At 39.2% G+C, this 20,527-nt stretch overlaps 2 protein-coding genes across 2 annotated transcripts; one reads left to right on the top strand and one right to left on the bottom strand.

Annotated features, from left to right (window-relative positions):
* The first annotated feature begins 1,031 nt into the window (after nucleotides 1–1,031).
* Nucleotides 1,032–4,151, top strand: LOC135155212 (uncharacterized). Its single transcript, XM_064104109.1, has 3 exons — nucleotides 1,032–1,497; nucleotides 2,015–2,226; nucleotides 3,315–4,151. The coding sequence occupies exons 1-3, from the start codon at nucleotides 1,032–1,034 to the stop codon at nucleotides 4,149–4,151; spliced, it is 1,515 nt and encodes a 504-aa protein (XP_063960179.1).
* Nucleotides 4,152–4,884: 733 nt separating this feature from the next.
* On the bottom strand, nucleotides 4,885–20,247 carry LOC129266316 (intraflagellar transport protein 57 homolog). The gene is made up of 11 exons (XM_054904160.2): nucleotides 20,146–20,247; nucleotides 17,236–17,650; nucleotides 15,703–15,867; nucleotides 14,471–14,643; nucleotides 13,338–13,428; nucleotides 12,205–12,276; nucleotides 10,821–10,919; nucleotides 9,499–9,594; nucleotides 8,029–8,160; nucleotides 7,484–7,613; nucleotides 4,885–5,848 (listed from the first exon to the last, which is right to left on the bottom strand). The coding sequence occupies exons 2-11, from the start codon at nucleotides 17,332–17,334 to the stop codon at nucleotides 5,673–5,675; spliced, it is 1,233 nt and encodes a 410-aa protein (XP_054760135.1). The 5' UTR covers nucleotides 17,335–17,650; nucleotides 20,146–20,247; the 3' UTR covers nucleotides 4,885–5,672.
* Between the last annotated feature and the right edge of the window lie 280 nt (nucleotides 20,248–20,527).

Raw genomic sequence — 20,527 nt, forward strand, 5'->3', positions numbered from 1 at the left:
TCAGTCTCCCTCACTCCCACACCCTCATCCATCTCCCTCATTCCCACACCCTTACCCGCCTCCCTCAGTCCCACCCCTCATTCATCTCCCTCAGTCCCACACCCTCATCCATTACCCTCATTCCCACACCCTCACCCACCTCCCTAAGTTCCACTCCCTCATCCATCTCCGTCAGTCCCACACCCTCATCCATTACCCTCATACCCACACTCTCATTCATCTCCCTCACTCCCATACCCTCATCCATCCCTCAGTCCCATGCCCTCGTCCATCTCCCTCAGTCCCACACCATCACCCATCTCCCACAGTCCCACACCCTCTTCCATCTCCCTTGGTCCCACACCCTCACCAATCTCTTTCAGTTCCTCACACACATCCATCTCAGTCAGTCCCACATCCTCACTCATTTCCCTCAGTACATCCTCGTCTATCTCCCTTGTTCTAACACCCTTATTCCAAGATCCTTATCCATCTCCCTTAGTCCCACCCCTCATCCATCTCCCTCAGTCCCACACCCTCACCCATCTCCCTCAGTTCCACACCCTCATCCATCTCCCTTAGTCCCACACCCTCATCCATTACCCTCATACCCACACTCTCTTTCATCTCCCTCACTCCCACACTCTCATTCATCTCCCTCAGTCCCACACCCTCATCCATCTCCCTCGGTCCAACACCTTCACCAATCCCTTCAAGTTCTTCACACTCATCCATCTCAGTCAGTCTCACATCCTCTCCCATTTCCCTCAGTACATCCTCGTCTATCTCCCTCGTTCTAACACCCTTATTCCAAGACCCTTATCCGTCTCCCTCAGTCCCACACCCTCATCCATCTCCCTCAGTTCCACATTCTCATCCATCTCCCTCAGTCCTATACCCTCACCCGTCTCCCTCAGTCCCACACCCGCATCCATCTCCGTCAGTCCCACATCCTCACTCATTTTCCTCAGAACATTCTCGTCTATCTCCCTAGTTCTAACACCCTCATTCCAAGACCCTTATCCATCTCTGTCAGTCTCCCACCCTCATTCATGTCCGTCAGTCCCACCACCTCATCCATCTCCCTCAGTTCAACACTCTCACCCATCTCCCTCAGTTCCACACCTTCATCCATCTCCCTCAGTCCCACATCCTCACCAATCTCTCTCAGTCCCACACCCTCATCCATCTTACTCAGTCCCACACCCTCATCCACCTCCCTCACCCCACGCCCTCATCCATCTCCATCAGTTCCACACCCTCATCCATCTCCCTCAGTCCCACACCCTCATCCATCTCCCTCAGTTTCACCCCCTCATTCATCTCCCCTCAGTCCAACACCCTCATCCATCTCCCTCAGTTCCACACCCTCACCCATCTCCCTCAGTTCCACACCCTCATCCATCTCCCTCAGTCCCACATCCTCACCAATCTCTCTCAGTCCCACACCCTCATCCATCTCCCTCAGTCCAACACCCTCACCTACCTCCATCAATTCCACATCCTCACCCATCTCCCTCAGTTTCACCCCCTCATTCATCTCCCTCAGTCCAACACCCTCACCTACCTCCATCAATTCCACATCCTCACCCATCTCCCTCACCCCACACCCTCATCAATCTCCCTCAGTCCTAAACCCTCACCCATCTCCCTCAGTCCAACACCCTCATCCATCTCCCTCGGTCCACACCCTCACGAATCTCTTTCAGTTCCTAACACACATCCTCACTCATCTCCCTCAGTACATCCTCATCTATATCCCTCATTCTAAGACCCTCATCCATCTCCCCCTGTCCCACATCCTTACTTCTAATCTCCGTCTGTTACACACCCTCATCAGTCTCCCTCACTCCCACACCCTCATCCATCTCCCTCATTCCCACACCCTTACCCACCTCCCTCAGTCCCACTCCTCATTCATCTCCCTCAGTCCCACACCCTCATCCATTTCCCTCATTCCCACACCCTCACCCACCTCCCTAAGTTCCACTCCCTCATCCATCTCCCTCAGTCCCACACCCTCATCCATTACCCTCATGCCCACACTCTCATTCATCTCCCTCACTCCCATACCCTCATCCATCCCTCAGTCCCATGCCCTCGTCCATCTCCCTCAGTCCGACACCATCACCCATCTCCCACAGTCCCACACCCTCTTCCATCTCCCTTGGTCCCACACCCTCACCAATCTCTTTCAGTTCCTCACACACATCCATCTCAGTCGGTCCTACATCCTCACTTATATCCGTCAGTACGTCTTCATCTATCTCCCTCATTCTAAGACCCTCATTCATCTCCCTCAGTCCCACATACTCGATTATGCTCTACCTCCGTTACACATCCTCATCCATTTCCCTCATTCCCACACCCTAGTTCATCTCCCTCGATTAGTCCCACACCCTCAGTTGAATACCCTCATCCACCTCAATCAATCCCACTCACTCACCCATATCCTTAGTTCCACCTCACACATCTCCACAAGTCGCACGTCTCTAAACAAACCTCATAAACCATTGTGCTCCATCAGTCCCACACCTCAACTTATTTCCCTCAGTCCACACCTTCACATTTGTCCCACAGCTCCACAAAATTATCCATCTCCCTCATTCCTACATAACTTCCACTAAGTCTAGGGCACGTTTCGCTATCCATTGTTATTCAATTCTCAAACAAATTGTAAAAACATTTCATATAAACATTTCAAATTGTACAATGCTGACTTAGCTTGTTGTACAGGAGCAAATGGGAGGCCGATTGTCAAACATCCGCACCATTGCACGCGCACACATACCATCCAAAATGTCCCTCAGTCCCACACCCTCATCCATCTCCCTCGGTCCCACACCTTCACCAATCCCTTCAAGTTCTTCACACACATCGATCTCAGTCAGTCTCACATCCTCACTCATTTCCCTCAGTACATCCTCGTCTATCTCCCTCGTTCTAACACCCTTATTCCAAGACCCTTATCCATCTCCCTCAGTCCCACCCCTCATCCATCTCCCTCAGTCCCACCACCTCATCCATCTCCCTCAGTCCCACATCCTCACCAATCTCCCAGTTCCATACCCTCATCCATCTTACTCAGTCCCACACCCTCACCCACCTCCCTCACCCCACGCCCTCATGCTCCTTCAGTCCTACACCTCAACTTATTTCCCTCAGTCCACACCTTCACATTTGTCCCACAGCTCCACAAAATTATCCATCTCCCTCATTCCTACATAACTTCCACTAAGTCTAGGGCACGTTTCGCTATCCATTGTTATTCAATTCTCAAACAAATTGTAAAAACATTTCATATAAACATTTCAAATTGTACAATGCCGACTTAGCTTGTTGTACAGGAGCAAATGGGAGGCCGATCGTCAAACATCCGCACCATTGCACGCGCACACATACCATCCAAAATGTCCCTCAGTCCCACACCCTCATCCAGCTCCCTCGGTCCCACACCTTCACCAATCCCTTCAAGTTCTTCACACACATCCATCTCAGTCAGTCTCACATCCTCACTCATTTCCCTCAGTACATCTTCGTCTATCTTCCTCGTTCTAACACCCTTATTCCAAGACCCTTATCCACCTCCCTCAGTCCCATCTTTCATTCATCTCCCTCAGTCCCACACCCTCATCCCTTACACTCATTCCCACACCCTCACCCACTTCCCTAAGTTCCACACCCTCATCCATCTCCCTCAGTCCCACACCCTCATCCATTACCCTCATACCCACACTCTCATTCATCTCCCTCACTCCCACACTCTCATTCATCTCCCTCAGTCCCACACCCTCACCCCTTTCCCTGTCCCATACTCTTACCCCTTTCCCTCAGTCCCACGCCCTCATCCATCACCCTCAGTCCCACACCATCACCCATCACCCTCAGTCCCACGCCCTCATCCATCTCCCTCAGTCCCACACCCTCTTCCATCTCCCTCAGTCCTATACCCTCATTCATCTCCCTCAGTCCCACACCATCACCCATCTCCCTCAGTCCTATACCCCCCATCCATCTCCCTCGGTCCCACACCCTCATTCATCTCCGTCAGTACATCTTCATCTTTCTCCCTCATTCTAAGACCCTCATCCATCTCCCTCAGTCCCACATACTCGCTCATGATCTCCCTCCGTTACACATCTTCATCCATCTCCCTCATTCCCACACCCTAGTTCATCTCCCTCAATTAGTCCCACACCCTCAGTTGAATACCCTCATCCACCTCAATCAATCCCACTCACTCACCCATATCCTTAGTTCCACTTCACACATCTCCACAAGTCGCACGTCTCTAAACAAACCTCTTAAACCATTGTGCTCCTTCAGTCCCACACCTCAACTTATTTCCCTCAGTCCACACCTTCACATTTGTCCCACAGCTCCACAAAATTATCCATCTCCCTCATTCCTACATAACTTCCCCTAAGTCTAGGGCACGTTACACTATCCATTGTTATACAATTCTCAAAGAAATTGTAAAAACATTCATATGAACATTTCAAATTGTACAATGCCGACTTAGCTTGTTGTACACAAACAAATGGGAGGCCGATTGTCAAACATCCACACCATTGCACGTGCACACGTACCATCCAAAATATACCCCCCCCCCCCCATTGGGGAGAATGTGGTGGTGGATAAAATGAACAATGATGTTCAACTCATTGAACTATTGTGGAAGGATATCTATTATTTTTTTTGTCTCTGTCAATGTTGTTTCAGTGACATTACATCAATGTACCTCTTGTGGTGCAATTATCGACTGTAGTTGAGAGATTGGACTCGAAGCTGGAAATACTATTAAGCTGTTAAATTTGACGGTGTATATTCGGAATGACAATTGGACTGAAGATTTAATTGCAGGGGTCGATCTGAAACCAAAATTACCACATTTATACTCATCACTTTTCTTCTTAAATAGGTTTTTATTCACACTTTACAACTCTATTTTCATCTACATCTGTTCATAGAAGACCTTTATTTACATAAAATATGTAATATACACAGCGCAATACATACATACAGAGTATAAGACACAAGGGCTTGTTTAGGTAAAATGATCACCATATTCTGGTAGTAGCATACAAGTCTAAGAAAGATGCAATAGATCAGATAAATGGTAAGTTTGTAACTCTTGGTAAGGCGGGGCCCTGTTCTAACAAAATTGCTTTGAGTTGGTTATTTATTCAACTTTTTGAAGGTTGACTTATGCAAAGTTGAGTGTAATAACTTTTAGCAACCAGGCCCTGGAAATAAGCAGTCTGTGGGAAGTCACAGGAAAATAATCTAGAAATGCTGAAAAAATTTTATCAAAGTAGAAAGGAATATCATTCAGAATAGGGCCTTTAAACAGAAAAAAAGTTGTAATCCATTATGGATATATGTAGCAAAATAAAGAACTCTTATTTATGTCTGAAAAGACAGATCCCATGATCGATGATTAATTTCAATCATCAATTTTTTCAACTATACATTTATCAAGTCCCCAGCACATCTCTCAAGCGTATTGTTGTGGGCACTAACTTAGCAAGATTTGTTGTAGCCAGATAAATGTTTGGTGACCCTAGCACTTATTCCATCAATGAAAAGGTCATCTCTGGTCTTAATGACGATTATTTAGTCAATGAAATAAGTTTGTAGATATCTCTTTGCATGTTGCTTTAGAATTGCTTGAAGGGCTGCTGTCCGACCTTTCAATAATCATAATCATTGCCATTTCCTATAGGTTTATTCATATCTCTTTGCATGTTGGTCTTATCTTTCAGCTTAGCCTGGAGAAGGTTTTGCTCCACGACCCCGACCCTGACATCCATCTGAATAACCTCATTCTTCAGACGCTGCAGCGCTTGCTTGATCTTTACCAACGGAGCTGAAACAGGAATGAATCATTAAAAAATAAATAAATAAGATAATGAACAAAATCAAATAATTGATAAAATCAATAATTAAATGAAATGTAATTTTGATCTCTTAATCATGGATTCATTTGTCACATCTTAATTGCAACATTCAGTCACGTGAATTTCAAAATAATTTTTTTTTTTAAATCATAACCATAAATACATGTTTTGTGTTAAATGATGATGAATGTAAAATTATGAACAACTTAAATATTCTCAGTTACTTTATAATCGATTCATTTTTCACAACACCTGTTGTAATATTCAATGACATGAATGACAAAATAATATCCATATATGTATTCTTGTGTGTTGAATTATGTTGAATGTAAAATTTATCGAATCAATAAGATAATCAATTGGAAAAAAATAATTGAATTAATTACTAAAGAATTACGATTGTAAGACGTGGATTATATTATAATCCATCTCCTAGACCCTATCAAGAATAGGCTTAAATAATTTTAATGTAATCTTAAAGCGACCTTTCATTGACAAATCATGGGGAGATCAAGGCTTATCTCAGAACAAGTCGTTCACTCGGCTGCATGCCTGGGGGTGTTATGTAATAGACGCCGGCATGTCTGGGAGGTCTTGAGAGCAATAGACTAACCAACCAGATGTAAACTGCGTGTTTTCACTTTGAATCATGTAACTTCACAGTGGTTATTTATTTTGCTTTAGCAATCAAGAGACCTGCCCTGAGTCTAGGAATTGGGATTGTTGGAAACTGGAACTGCGATGATCCGAAGTAAATAACCATCACGAGTTCGGTCAAGTTCGTGCTGTCCGAACTTTTATCACATTAGTCCGACGGGCGCTCATGACGGACGGATTATATTATGCAAGTCAATTGGCCTTTTGCAAATTTTGTATTTCCCCATGATTTGTCAGTTGCTTGGCCCTTTAAAGGAGTCATTTCTCGTCACTTGCTAATTCACCAACAGTACGTTAAATTGATATATGTCAATTATCAATTATTTTAATTTGCAACATCATTTATTCAGCTCAATTCTAATTTTTCAATTTGCAGCTTTTGTACTTTGAATACTTTAATATGCAGATATCATTTCATATTGCATTCTGGAAACAGCATATCATATGGATTTCCATAGGAGATTCAATTGAATGGGTTAACCTTCCTTTGTTTCAAGATAAAATGAAAATATGGTTGCAGTAAATACTGATATCATGTAAAAGTCTGTAAAAAAACAAGATTAACTGTCACTCTATCACCGTGGATCCTGATCTGGGACAGTTAAATTAATTGAATTTCATGAAATCATGTAATCTAAGCTTTAAAACATTCACACTGTAGATTTGACGACACAAAAAAGCAGATGCGGGACAGTGTATTATTGTCATTACTTGGAAAAATACCAGACATTCGGGTCAAATCCCATGCTTAATTTGCTAATTTCACAAGAATTACACAATATCTTCCAGAATCCTTTGGCATATATATCTAATCTATGCAAACAAACACTTGGGTGGTCATTTTATTAGATTCTCTTCAAACTAATTTTTAGATCATTACCACAATTCACATTAATCTACCATTAATAAAACTATATTTTTTAATATAAACAGGTAGTTGAACTTACATCCATCTGTCATGCTTGACCCCCTCTCCTCCATCTCTTGTTTTATCCGTTCCAATTCTTCTGTCACTTCAGCAAGTTGTCTCGTTCGATCTGTCACTCCACCACTTGCCTGCCTGTATTGCTCCTTCACCTGTAGGATAACATCATGGTAAAAGGATGGTAACAAGTGGAAAATGGAATAATATGGTGGTAATATGATAGTAAAAGGTGGTCAATTAAATCAGTATTAATAATAATAATAACAATAATAATATTCTGCTTTGATATAGCACTTAATACATCGTTATGCCTCTAAGCACTCCCACGACACTTGCTCCAGCAACAATTGCACAGCTATGAATTCCACACAAAAATTGAATAAATCGACCCTTGATTTTACACTTTAGGTTACCCTAAACCTAAAATAAATCCTTTTTGCAGCCCTAACCCAAACCCTACATCTTAGATGAAAAAAAGGCCTGGGCAATTGCTGCAGAAGCAAATAAGAAGCCCTGGAATAGATGACAATGTTACACTACAAACACAGACATGTTCTATAGGTTTACCTCGGCTAAACCATCTTGGGTTCCTCTGAAGTCCTGTAGTAAATGCTCCAACTGGTTGTTGATATACTTCTCTCTGCTTCCTATCTTCTCCAATGTCCTGGTGATCTCCTTGTGAAGTTTATCCAGGTAACCCTAATGATGGATCAAGAGACAATATTAAATATGAATCAAAACAACCAATGCTAACTGGATGTTCTTGGTTCTGAGATTTTTTTTCCATAAATAAAGCATAGTTTTCCATGGTAACCCTGGTGAGAAAGCAATTAAAAAAGACCTTGTCACATAAAATGATATATCCAATTGTAGCTGGGCATTATCTGTGTTGTTGTGTTATTTAACGCTCACAGTCACAAAAAAATGGTGACTTTAGCACACTGGTAGCATACAGATCAGTTGATAGATATACAATCAAAGTTTTAATTGATTGTACAGGTTTGTCATAGACATATTGTATAACACTTAGCAACTTGTTGTATGCAAGCAAATAAAAGGCTGAACATGCAGCATTCATATGACTGCACATGTACTTTCAATAATGTACCACTGCACAGCCATGCAAGTACAATACATGTACTGGCTATAAAAATGCACCTTGCTGCTACAGTTGCACACTTGAATCATCAATCGCCAAGGATGCTGCTCAAGGATTTTACCTCACTTGCAATAATTAGTTCATTTTCCTATATTACTGTTTTAAATTTCCTTTTAGTTCAATGGTAGGATATTGAGAATTCTGTGAGAGAGTTGCTCTTTTCAAAAAGGCTTTACCTCAATGGCTAGAGCATCTCCCTTCAGCATCATGCAAAATCTTGTACCATTACGCTAATACCTATTCGCTATTTGTATGCTGATACACTTTATTACAAGTGATAGCAATTGATAGCATCCTTCAAGTTACAGGAGCTACATCACAGTTAAGTCGTATGATAGTAAATTGAGCTTAACTTTACACTCGGAGCCAGAGTAATGAAATGGTCCAGTGACTTCATTCTGTTTTGGCCTCTAGTGCTTTGGTCGGGTGTGGTTAATGTCATAGATTGCTAACTCTCAATGTAATTTTCAATTATCCTTCGTTTAATCTTGACCATTTTCGTGTCATGCATAAATCTATTTCTGCCATTTTGCAATAGTTTTTTTTTGCAATTTACAAAATCAAACAACATATCCCAAAATTTGTTGGGGGTTTGGGGGGGGGGTTTGGTCATTCTATTTTCTCTTTATTTTATAGCATAATCCTGGGCCCTTAATGATGTTTCTGTAATGTGTATGAACCTCAAGTGCAATTTTGAATTTTACACTTATGATCTTAATTTGATTATCTTTTTGTTAATTTGTAGGTATATCATTTCATGTATTTTTCCTTTTTTTCTGTTAACTTTGGAGTGTCAGTCTTTAATCTGTTTTTACAATGTCTTCATATAATAAACCAAATTGAATTGAAGTCTTCTAGTCTTCTGAAGATTTACATACCTTCGTCTCTGAGAGAGCCGTCTCTATGCCATCCTTGTGTTGGTGCATCTGATCAACATGAGTTCTCCAATCCTTATTGTCTGTCCTAATGTGAACCTAAAGAATTATTATAAATGGTTATTTATCATAGCAAAGAATAGATGTTAATCCTCTCTAAATACTCTTCATAATGAGTAGTCAAGGTACATGAAACCATTTTTAATATTTTGATGAGCTAGTGATGTTATTAATTCAATACGGAATAGGAGCATAATTTGCTTTAACTTATTTTTAATAACTTTTTATTTGCTTTAAAAAAAGAATTATAGAATGATTTCTTCTAAGCCATGTTAACTCCAACACATATAAATTATCAACTGCTTTTCAAGGGATTCTAAAATTTTGTTTGTTTATGGTTTGTTCCTAGTACTATGTGTTCTTTTCTCCAAATGCAAAAATCTTTTCTGTCACTGTGAATATCATTTTAACATGGTTAAAAAATTTATTTAAAAAAAAATCATTTTCATCATGATTTTTTATCTAATTGTTGCGATGATGGGGCATATTGAAGCCCTTTTGCATTATACTTTGTGCAAAACAACTAGGCCTGGGACAGAGCGCTTTTTGCCAATCAATTGTTCAACAAGGTGACAATCAAATAGTCAAACAATCAAGTTCCTGGTTTATCAAAAACAATAAAAAAGTTGGCCTATTTACACATCCTTCCAGTGACCACACATAATAAGCAAGCTGACTCAGAGCGCGGCCGTCATTAAAAGAGTTACCATGTTTGGAATTCATTAAATTTTATTTATCTTGCACTTTGTAGTCAAATATCAAAGCTTATATTATAACATTATATACTTTTGATACTAGTAATCGAATGTCTCAAATCAGTAGTCAACATTCGATAAGTGTAAAAAGTAGTATTTGGTTGCCAATTGTTAGTAAACCAATCAAATGCATTAATTGTTTGAGTTTTACTCCAAGACCTAATAGGGCATTTTCCTCATAACTACGCAGATGTTTTCTGAAATGTTGAGAATCTATTGTCAAAAGCCCTTCATGGCAAAACAGCATTTGTTGAAAATCAGTGACTCAAAACAGCAGCATTGTCCTGAATTCTAGACAAACAACATATTTCCTTTTTTTTTTCTAGTACAAATCTTCAACTTTCGACAAAAACCTCTCAGATGTCCATTGTGGTTTGACTTGCCTTCCTTTTCAAAGGAATTGGTGCATTGTAGAAAGCATCTGCGTAGTGATTGCTTAAATACGCTAATAACCCGACCTCAATACCAAAGGTTAACATGGTAACATGAAGTGATTGAATTTGGAATTACCTTTAGGGAAGGTGTGACCCTTTCAACCTCTAACCTCCATTCATTAGCATCAACGGACGACTCCATGATCTCCTCTGGTCTGGAGCTCTCTGCTGTTTCCTGTACATAGGTCAAAGGTCAAGCCTTGTAAAGGTTAAATGACTTCTGGGGGCCCCATAACAGATGGCTCAGTGATCATCTTTGAACTTTTTTAATGAGTTATTGCATTGATTACAATGTACAATCAATCATGAAAATCAAGTTTATGATTAATCACTAATCTTTGTGTAACAGGACCCTGGGACTTTTCATGAAAAAAAAATTATACCATTGACCATACTGAACTTAACATTAATACTTAAAGGTGTCCATAATCAAAATGAGAGCATTATTCTTCATTACATATTAGGAATAATAAGCATCATAAAATTGATTTTATTAGTACTGAATTTAATTAAACTGTTAATGGATGACTCCACCTCATCTGGTGGATGTTTCATAAAGCTCTTCTTAAGTTATTAGAGACCTTACAAATGACTGGTGATCCTTCATTAGGAATTAAAATCAACGCAAAAAAATGAAAATATGATGTATATCATTCACCAGAAGAGAAGATCTACATTCTTTTGTAAAGTTGCTTGTAAATTACAGCTAGCTTAATGAAACACCCACATGGGGGAGCCTTTCATCAACATTTTCGTCTCACAAGTTGTTACTGGACCTCTAGGAAGAACATAGCTATTATATCAATGGCTCTGATTAGAGTGATCCATCCGAATCTTTTTAAGTGTTTACATACATTTATTTATATTTAATCTTATATCTTGTGCAATGTATTTTGTTGTGATTTTTATACGGTAACTAAAACAAAACCAAACCAAACCAAAGATCTGACAAGTTTGCCTGATTTTGATCGGCAGGGAATCATTGTTACTATGGTAACTACCGGATAAAACAGGACTTGTCAGATAAAACTTCTGACAAGTCCTTTCACGCCATACTCCCCTGGGGGCCACTCATAAAGCTGTTTGTAAGTTAATAGTGACTTGAAGAACTGGTGATCATTTCTTGTGGTGAATGAATTAACCACTAAATGATCATAGGTGATTATTTAGCGCGTAAGAAAGGTTCACCGGTCGTTCTTGACACTCTTTACTTACAAACAGCTTTATGGAACACTCCCCTGGTCTTGAGCGCTGCTGTTTCCTGCAGATGGTTCGACAATTAACTGTCTACTTGAGGGCTCTACAGGACTAGGATCAATAAAAGCTGCTAATGCTATAGTTACAACTGCGAAACTGACTCGAGATTGACCAAATCTATTATGTTATTTCCAATGACATACCAGCAAGACGGATTTGAGTCAGTTTCAACAGTGTGACTAGCATCTAAAGCAAGTACAAACCTTGTTTGTTTGAAGATTCCTTAGCCCTTCCAGATCAAGAAAGCTTTCATCTTCGTCTACATCCTCTTCCTCCTGAGAGATGATTAATATTAATACTTATTAAATTATAATTATAATTATAGTCATAGTATTATGTTTATGTACAGAGTGTCTAAAAAATATAAAATTTTGAAATGGCTCTAATTACAGTCAAACCTGTCTTAGTGGCCACCTGTCTATAGTGGCCACCTGCTTATAGTGGCCACTTTAAATTCCGTATGCAGGAAATTCATGTGTTGTAGACCCTGACTATAGTGGCAACCCGTCTAATGCAGCCAGTGGACACTCATTTTGCGACCCTTGGTACATAACCCACCCTCTATAGTGGCCACTAAAAATCAGCTTCACAGAATCTTTGGACTCCAACAGTAGCTGAATGGCTAGTCCTGCATCTAAACATGAAATCTTTCTCTTAAATAACAATCATACATGCAAATTGCAATCAACATAAATTGATGGATTAAAATAGATGCATTTTGCAATATACCCTATACAAAAAAATTAGGTCTAACTCATTAAAAACGCATACTTTATGTCCAGTGCATTAATTGCACACTACATTTCAAATCCAAGATGGCAGCCAACCTGTCTATAGAGGCCACTTTTGTTGTTTTCCCTTCGGTGGCCACTATACACAGGTTTGAGTGTATGTCACCATGGGGAAAGGTTAATTAAGAGACAGAGAAAGCCAATAAACAGAAATTTCAGATGACCCCAAAAAAATTGGAAAACTATTCATGCATGAGTGAGCACTGCCCAATTATATAAAGATTATGGAAATTAGCCTGGGCAGAACTTAGCCTTCTAGTTTTTTTTTTTAGTTTTTGAAAGGCAAGTTCTTTGAAACTTGCAAAGTTGAATTTTGAATTGTTAATCATAAATCAAATTCATCTTTTCAGAAAATTTTATGAGTTATTAAATCTAAAAAAAATCCAACATGAGAGAACAAGAATTGCAATTATTAGTATAACATTTAAATGTTATCTTGTAAATTTCAGCAGTGTGTACTGATCATTGAGGAGATGATGACAATGATGCTGCTCTGGGATGACAATTATGGCAATAAAAATAAACATGCAAAGTGATAAACTTACAGCTATTTCATCATCTACTTTGTCTAGAGTGAGTTCCACATCATCATCCACAGTAGACTCTTCCTCAGTCTCCTCCTCTGGATATAAAGGCCTGAAAGAGAGAGTTAATGAATATAAAGAATGCATTGGATTTAATGTGGACAGCGCCGCAACAGGAGATTTGCTCCTGTCACATACTGATATCTTCATCCAGTCATGTAACAGCAAACAATAGGCATAAGAACAATGTTGAATGAAACAACAGTACTCCAAAACGAGAATGTACCATTCAGTGGAGCGTTGTGGCCCAGTGGATTAGTCTCCGGACTTTGAAACAGAGGGTCGTGGGTTCAAATTCCAGCAATGGCGTAATTTCCTTCAGCAAGGAATTCATCAACAGTGTACTGCACTCGACCCAGGTGAAGTGAATGGGTACCAGCAGGAAGTAATTCCTCAAAAAGCTGTGTGCACCTGAATCAGTAGCCTAGCTTTGGCGGGTGATAATAATAGCAGGCGCCGCTGGGAGAACAGTTTTCGGAACTGAAGTGGCTAAATATACCGTTATTATTATTATTATTCATTTCCCTGTTTCAAAATGTTACAGAGCGTTACATTTCTCTTCAACAAAGTGGAATCCTTATGAGGTCGGAAAATCAGATTTAAGTTTTTGTCAAACTCACACCGCAGCAAGTTTAATGGTGCTATGTTTACTTTAATAAGTATGCAAACTCTGTCAAATTGTGCCCCTTGGTGAGATAAAATTCTAAGTACTCATGAAACAGCATAAGGAGACTATAACGTGTTGAAGGACTACATGTACTTGAAGTTAGCTTTAAGTGTGATGACTTCGGCCCACATTATCAAAGGTGGTTTCAATTGCACCATGGAATAAACGTATAGAACATAGAATATAGAATACTTGTAGACATTACTCTTCATTGAAGCATGACTTTAGCTCCCTTAGCTAGAGGCGGGCATTAAATTGGGCTTTTCTTAGCGAATGCAAGGGAATACAATTATGTATTCAAAATCCCCATAGTCAATGGATCTTTTACCATGGTACAATTGAAACCTCTTTTGAGAATGCAGACCTTTATGTCGTACTTGCTTAAAACTGTGTGTGAAGCAGACCCCCATATCGAAATTTTACTCACTTTCCCCATTTGAATCCAGATTTCTTGAGAGCCTCATCCGCCAGCTTGTCCAAGACATAGATGCAGTATTCCCCATGGCCAGTCTTGAGTTTGTTTGGAGGGAAGTCTGTAGCTGCCCCCAGTTGGCGGACCTCACCAAGGATGTTTGCTATCGTGGCATTTGGATCATCGTACTGAATATGGAAGACAAAAGTATTGCTAATGACTACTTGGTATATGTGTTCATCCTCTTGGTCTACATGTACTTCCCTTTTGGTCTTAGCAGAGAGCTGCCTAACTGAAGAACATTTCAGTATTTTCAAAACTGAAAAATAATTTTTTTGGTAAGGAAATCAGTATTTTCAAAGATATACCACAGGACAACACATAAACCTGAAACTTTAGAAATCAGTATCTTGCATGAAACCATCAGTATTCTTCTCATTTTCAGTACTAAATATAGAAAATCTGTACTATTTGGTAGCTCTGTCTCATGGTCTATCTCATGGTCTAATCCTGGTTAATCTACAACAAATTTGTCTATTCATCACTTGGTCTAATTGCAATTTAGCTAATTTAGAGAAATGCAAAACCCATTTATTTTTTACATGTACATGTATGTGTACATCCACTTGGGACTACTTCCCATTTGGACTCCTCCCACATGGTCTAATCCTGGTTCATCTACATGTACACAATCAATTTGTCTATTCATCGTTTGGTCTAACTGCAATTTAGCTAATTTAGAGAAATGCAAAACCCATTTATTTTTTACATGTACATGTATGTGTACATCCACTTGGGACTACTTCCCATTTGGACTCCTCCCACATGGTCTAATCCTGGTGCATCTACAACCACTTTAATAATAAAAATATAAAAACATTTATAGAGCGCTTAATGTGGGCGTTTCTAAGCGCGCTGTGTTCTGAATTTAACTTGCATGGGAAAACAAATTCAATGGGCATAATAATAACTCAAAGTGTGACAGAAATCATTAAGAGAGAGAAAAAAAAATACTAATAGATTAAAACACCTGGTGTGCACCTCTAATGACCGACCCACAACTGGGATTCATTGATTGAAAAGGAATGTTTTGAGCAGGACCTTTTAAAACTGACTGACGGACTTGGCACTATGCATGTGCATCATTTGGTCTAACTGCTATTCAGCTTATTTATAGATACACAAAACCTATTTTTGACAAATTTTACACAGTGCAAATAATAGGCAGATGAAATAGGTTTACATACCTCTTGTGGCCTGTCAAACTGCTTGCCACTTAGACTTATCAACCAGGCTGAGAGTGATGTAAACATGTAGAACTGCTCCCCAGGGTTAGTGGCAATCGCAAAGTAGTGCCTGGAAAGAGGCTTGAAGCCAAGTTCTTTTAAGAACTCCTCCTCATAGCTCAAAAGCTGTGAAAAAAAACAAAAATAGTGAACAATATGACCACAATGAAGAATAATGATAAGTGAGCCTCGAAAAACAGCATTGAACAAAATATTGCATAATTAATTTGATGCTCAAGGTCCGTGAACCTGACGGGCCAATGTAGTCACATTGTACTGCTCTAAAAAATACACTCACAAAAATGGGGGGGGGGTTTGTTCTACATGTAACAAATAAGTTCCAAACTGCATACCAGCAAACCATCAAATAGGCTCATTATCATAATTATTATTATTATTATCATCATTATTATTCTTATCACCATTGTTATCATCATTATTATTGTTATTATAATTATTTTTTTATTATCATTTTAATATTATTATCATAAAAATTGGTCTATTGGGTACACTTTATATCACACAAACAGAAACAATAAAAGAGGTGCAAAAAGAGTATCCCACGCCAAAGAAAGAGGCATCAATGCGCACTGAGGACAATCATTAGGAATTGGTTTAATTTAAACTCTATTCATTTGTTTCCAGACTTGCCCTTTGCCACTCACCCTGAATAAAAAAGCACAAGTTCAGTGACCTCAAATGACTTTTGACCGTGACTTCATGACATTAATTTCATATCATCTGTAGTTTCGGAAAACCATCTCACCAAGTTCAAATTTCATATCCTTTTCTGTCAAAGTTGTATCTTAACCTTTGATATTGACTCTGTGAACTGAAACAATACTTGTCCCATCACTGATACCTGATAACCATTTTGTGCCAAGGTTTCACAAAATAGGAAATTTAAAACTTATATTGAAAATTCAAAATCTTATATTGATACCACAACATGATTCAGGTTTATTGACCTCTATGACGTTTGAGATTGTAAACCTGTAACTCTGTAATTATATTCATCCATTTGCTGATGCTTTTTAACTATCAAATCTAAGCTTTAGTGAATAGGGACTTATACTCTCAAAATTATCCTGAGACTTTAAAATCTTCACCATTGCTTAAATTTTTTATGGACTTTCACTTTTAAAGATAAATGCCAGTTGTGGCAACACTTTCATAATAAATTTGTGGCTTTAGTGTTTATATAAACGGGTATTTACTTTCACTGTATATATTTCTTATAAATGTAATACTATTAATGGTTTTACATGTTTAATATGGCTTTTTTTATGTTTATTGACTTGGAAGTTGTGAACAAAACAAATTTCCAATAAAGACGAACTTGAACTTGAATCCAAGATCAGTCTAAACCTGGGATGAAAATGGTTTAATTAAACTTGGTTTCACAGAGCTTCTTTATATGAAATCAATGTTTGCTGCAACCATGACTGCAGCTACTTTCGTTTATCTTTAATATAGACAAAGTATTACACGTACCTTTAGTTTATCAAGTAGGTCTTCCATGATGATGTAATGCTGATACATCTGGCCTGGCCCGATCTCACTGCTGTCATCTCTTCCTTTCTCTTCCCCCATCTTGATTAAGAGTCTCTTGGGATACTATATCCCTGGGTTCTTGTATGGACACTGACTTCTTACACCAGTATCCCCAGTGTCCAAAAATTGCTTATAGAGGCTGTTCAGTGTAACCTCTCAGAATCAAACTTTCAGTTAAAATTTGATGGTAATTGTAAAGAAAAAAATTTCAAAAAATTGTATGAAGATCATACAACTGGGTATCTTTCAGCTTACAAGCTGTTGTGATGCCACTTCATATGAAAAAAATGTCTGTTGATGATAATGGACGACACAGTGGATTCCTATGACATTGCTCTTCTCCCAGAGTAGGATGCTGCAACAGAAAGAGATATAATTGATAGTTAAATAATAATATTCTGCATTTATATAGCTTTTAACACATCGGAACGATGTTTCTAAGCGCTTTACAGATATATTATTACCCCGGTCATCGCATCCTTGCATGCCCGCATACAATGTATGCACCTTCTCCGCTCCTTGGGGAGCATTCCAACAAGAGTTCCCAGACTCAATTGCTAGGCATACTGCATAGTTTCATAATATATGTGCCACCAATATTCATTATCTATCTTACATGTGCGTAAACAAATTTTACCTGACACACGCAAATAAAATGCAAGGGTCAGGAGTGACAATTTGAAGAAAAAAAATTATTGAACAGAAAAATTAGTCCGAATTAGAGAATACGGATTAAGTAGCACAAGTTAGAACGGAGGAAAACTGTAGTGTTGACTCTTGACAGTTCTGTCACATCTAATCATTTCACAGAATTTTGACAGAGCCTTTATAATACTTAGCCAGCAAAATTCAGGTAAAGTCAATCTTTACATTCATATGCTATTCCACGTTTGTTAGCATACATGTACACACTTCTGACAGTCCTTTCTCGTGTTAAGTACTGGTATATCTATATATTTTGTTTTAATACCATGGATACTGTACTACCACCAGAGGAGATACTCGTGTTAAGTATCGGTATATCTATATATTTTGTTTTAATACCATGGATACTGTACTACCACCAGAGGAGATACTACGATCGATGAACAGGCACTCAACTCAAGCCTACAGCATCATGGACTTAAAGTAAAGTAATAATCAAAACAATGATTGCAGGCATTAACAGAAAGACAAGAAAAGACTAACAGTACTGTCTGGCCAAACGTCTTTCATTTTGAAGCCAACCAAGGCCCTATTTAGTATTGCATGGAAGTTACAATTGAAGTTAACTTTGCTGTCTAGTCAGTGATTTTAATTGTAACATCCACGGAATCCTTGACATTTACTGGCCATTGAGCACATGACAGCAAAAACATTTTATGAATCTCTTTTAATGAAGCAGACCCCTGCACATGTCAATGGAATGCATGTACGAAGACGAAGTGATCCATTTTTTGACCTTGACTCAGTCAATTGAAACACTGCATGAGCATGGTTTCATCTGTCTCACTGAGCTTGACTGTCTTGACTTGAGTCAGTGGACAGTGAGTGATTGATAATGAAAAACTAACATTGTAAAAAAACTCAAAATAATTTTTTTTTTTGTCTTTTTTAAAAATAGACCTAGATTCTAGGCCTAATTCTAACTGCGCGAAGCTTCAGTCTCCCTGTACGCCGCTAGCTGCGGCCAGCCGTGCCAGCAGGCGCTGCAGAGCCGCCAGAGAGGAGCGCTCACCGAACACGGCCAATATGGGAGACTGTCTCCCATGAGAGAGATTATTTCCAATATTAGAGACTTTTGTAAATTTGGGTATCCAATTTCAGAGAGTCTCCAGTTTGGGAGACCAATTTCCTTTGCTTACATTTGCTGCAAAAGGATTAGCTTGGCAGCAAATAAAAATGTGATGAGCAGATTCCTCATGAAAAATTACCCCTTTTCAACGTCTACTTTGAAAATTCACCATCTACTTTTGTTTTGATAAGGATTTTTGTTGTCATCCACACACAAAACAAATGGGCTTCTGACCTCAGTGAGGCAAAATTTTGGGTGGAAAAAAAATCTGCTTTTGTTGGTGTTGTTTCTTTTGTTCTTTTGCAAAGCAAGTCTCCAATATGGGAGATTGTCTTCCATATTGGAGAGAGTCTCCCATATTGGCCATGCGCCTCTACTGACAAGTGACAGTGCTAGCTAGTGCTAGTCACGTCCACAACAAATCATTAAATGATGACATTGACAAGAGAAAGACAGAGATGGGATGGTGTAAAACTAAAAGTGAGTTTTATTTCATTCTTTTAACAAGTCCATGTTTCAAACATGTCGCACATTCATTGTATTTAGTCGAACAATAGTTAGATCTAGTAAAACGTTAGATCTATTTGATTTTGAGTATTTCATCAACTCAATCAAGTTCTAATTCTATCTTATCAATATGATATCAAGACAAGTTTCTGAGTCTGACTAGTCTGAGAGACTCTGTCAGTCTGTGTTCGTGTATAAACCGCAACCCCCATAGATGATTCCCCGACTAAAAAAGGTGCGGTTTATATTCCGGAAAACACGGTAAGTCTAAAGTCGGTGTCTGCAGTGCAGGAACGGGTCCAAGAAGGCAAGACATAGAGCTCCTCCGTCGCCGCTTACCGGCGGAGCTCGGAGCGGCAGCTTATTTGGTTACCCGCCCGGCCGGCGGCTGCCCCTACCGGAGCGGCACTGCCACTGGCGCTGCGCTCGCTGCAACTAGTGCAGCTGCTTTGGCTTTGCATTGCAGCTCAATTCCATATTCAAATCCCTTACACTTTAGTAGAAACATACGCTGTGAAAAAGAGGCTGGTAGACTTTGAAAAAATATATACATTTAGGGTATATCTTACCTCAACAACAGTGTCTCAAAGTGTTTAATGGTACCGATATATCGAACATTTCACAAAAATAACTTCACCGCGTCCATATCGTCAGGGAAATATTTGACCTTTGACCGAAGCGCAAGCCTAGGTGGTGAAGATGCGATGATATACAGTGCAGTCGTTTTTGTTTTCACTAATAATCACACCAATTATTACTTGGGAAATATCTCACTTTTCGGGTAGAAAATGATCAAGTTATATTTTATGTTATTATTTATTGTTATTAAGTATTATGTTACACTTTCATGGTATTACAATTTGCCAGAATATAAAGTATTTGAAATAATGCACTTAAAAGTATCTGTTTTATGAGACTATACCATCACATCTTCTTCTTATGTTGGTTTGA

This window comes from Lytechinus pictus, chromosome 8, assembly GCF_037042905.1.
Source record: "Lytechinus pictus isolate F3 Inbred chromosome 8, Lp3.0, whole genome shotgun sequence".
Lineage (NCBI taxonomy): Eukaryota > Metazoa > Echinodermata > Echinoidea > Temnopleuroida > Toxopneustidae > Lytechinus > Lytechinus pictus.

Coding starts and splice junctions, on each gene's coding strand:
- LOC135155212 (XM_064104109.1), top strand. CDS start 1,032: ATGTCCGTCAGTCCCACCACCTCATCCATCTCCCTCAGTTCAACACTC. Junction 1,498..2,014: donor CACATCCTCACCCATCTCCC/TCAGTTTCACCC, acceptor ATCCATTACCCT/CATGCCCACACTCTCATTCA. Junction 2,227..3,314: donor CTACATCCTCACTTATATCC/GTCAGTACGTCT, acceptor ATGCCGACTTAG/CTTGTTGTACAGGAGCAAAT.
- LOC129266316 (XM_054904160.2), bottom strand. CDS start 17,334: ATGGGGGAAGAGAAAGGAAGAGATGACAGCAGTGAGATCGGGCCAGGC. Junction 8,161..9,498: donor CGGCTCTCTCAGAGACGAAG/GTATGTAAATCT, acceptor ATCCATCATTAG/GGTTACCTGGATAAACTTCA. Junction 7,614..8,028: donor CCCAAGATGGTTTAGCCGAG/GTAAACCTATAG, acceptor GTTATCCTACAG/GTGAAGGAGCAATACAGGCA.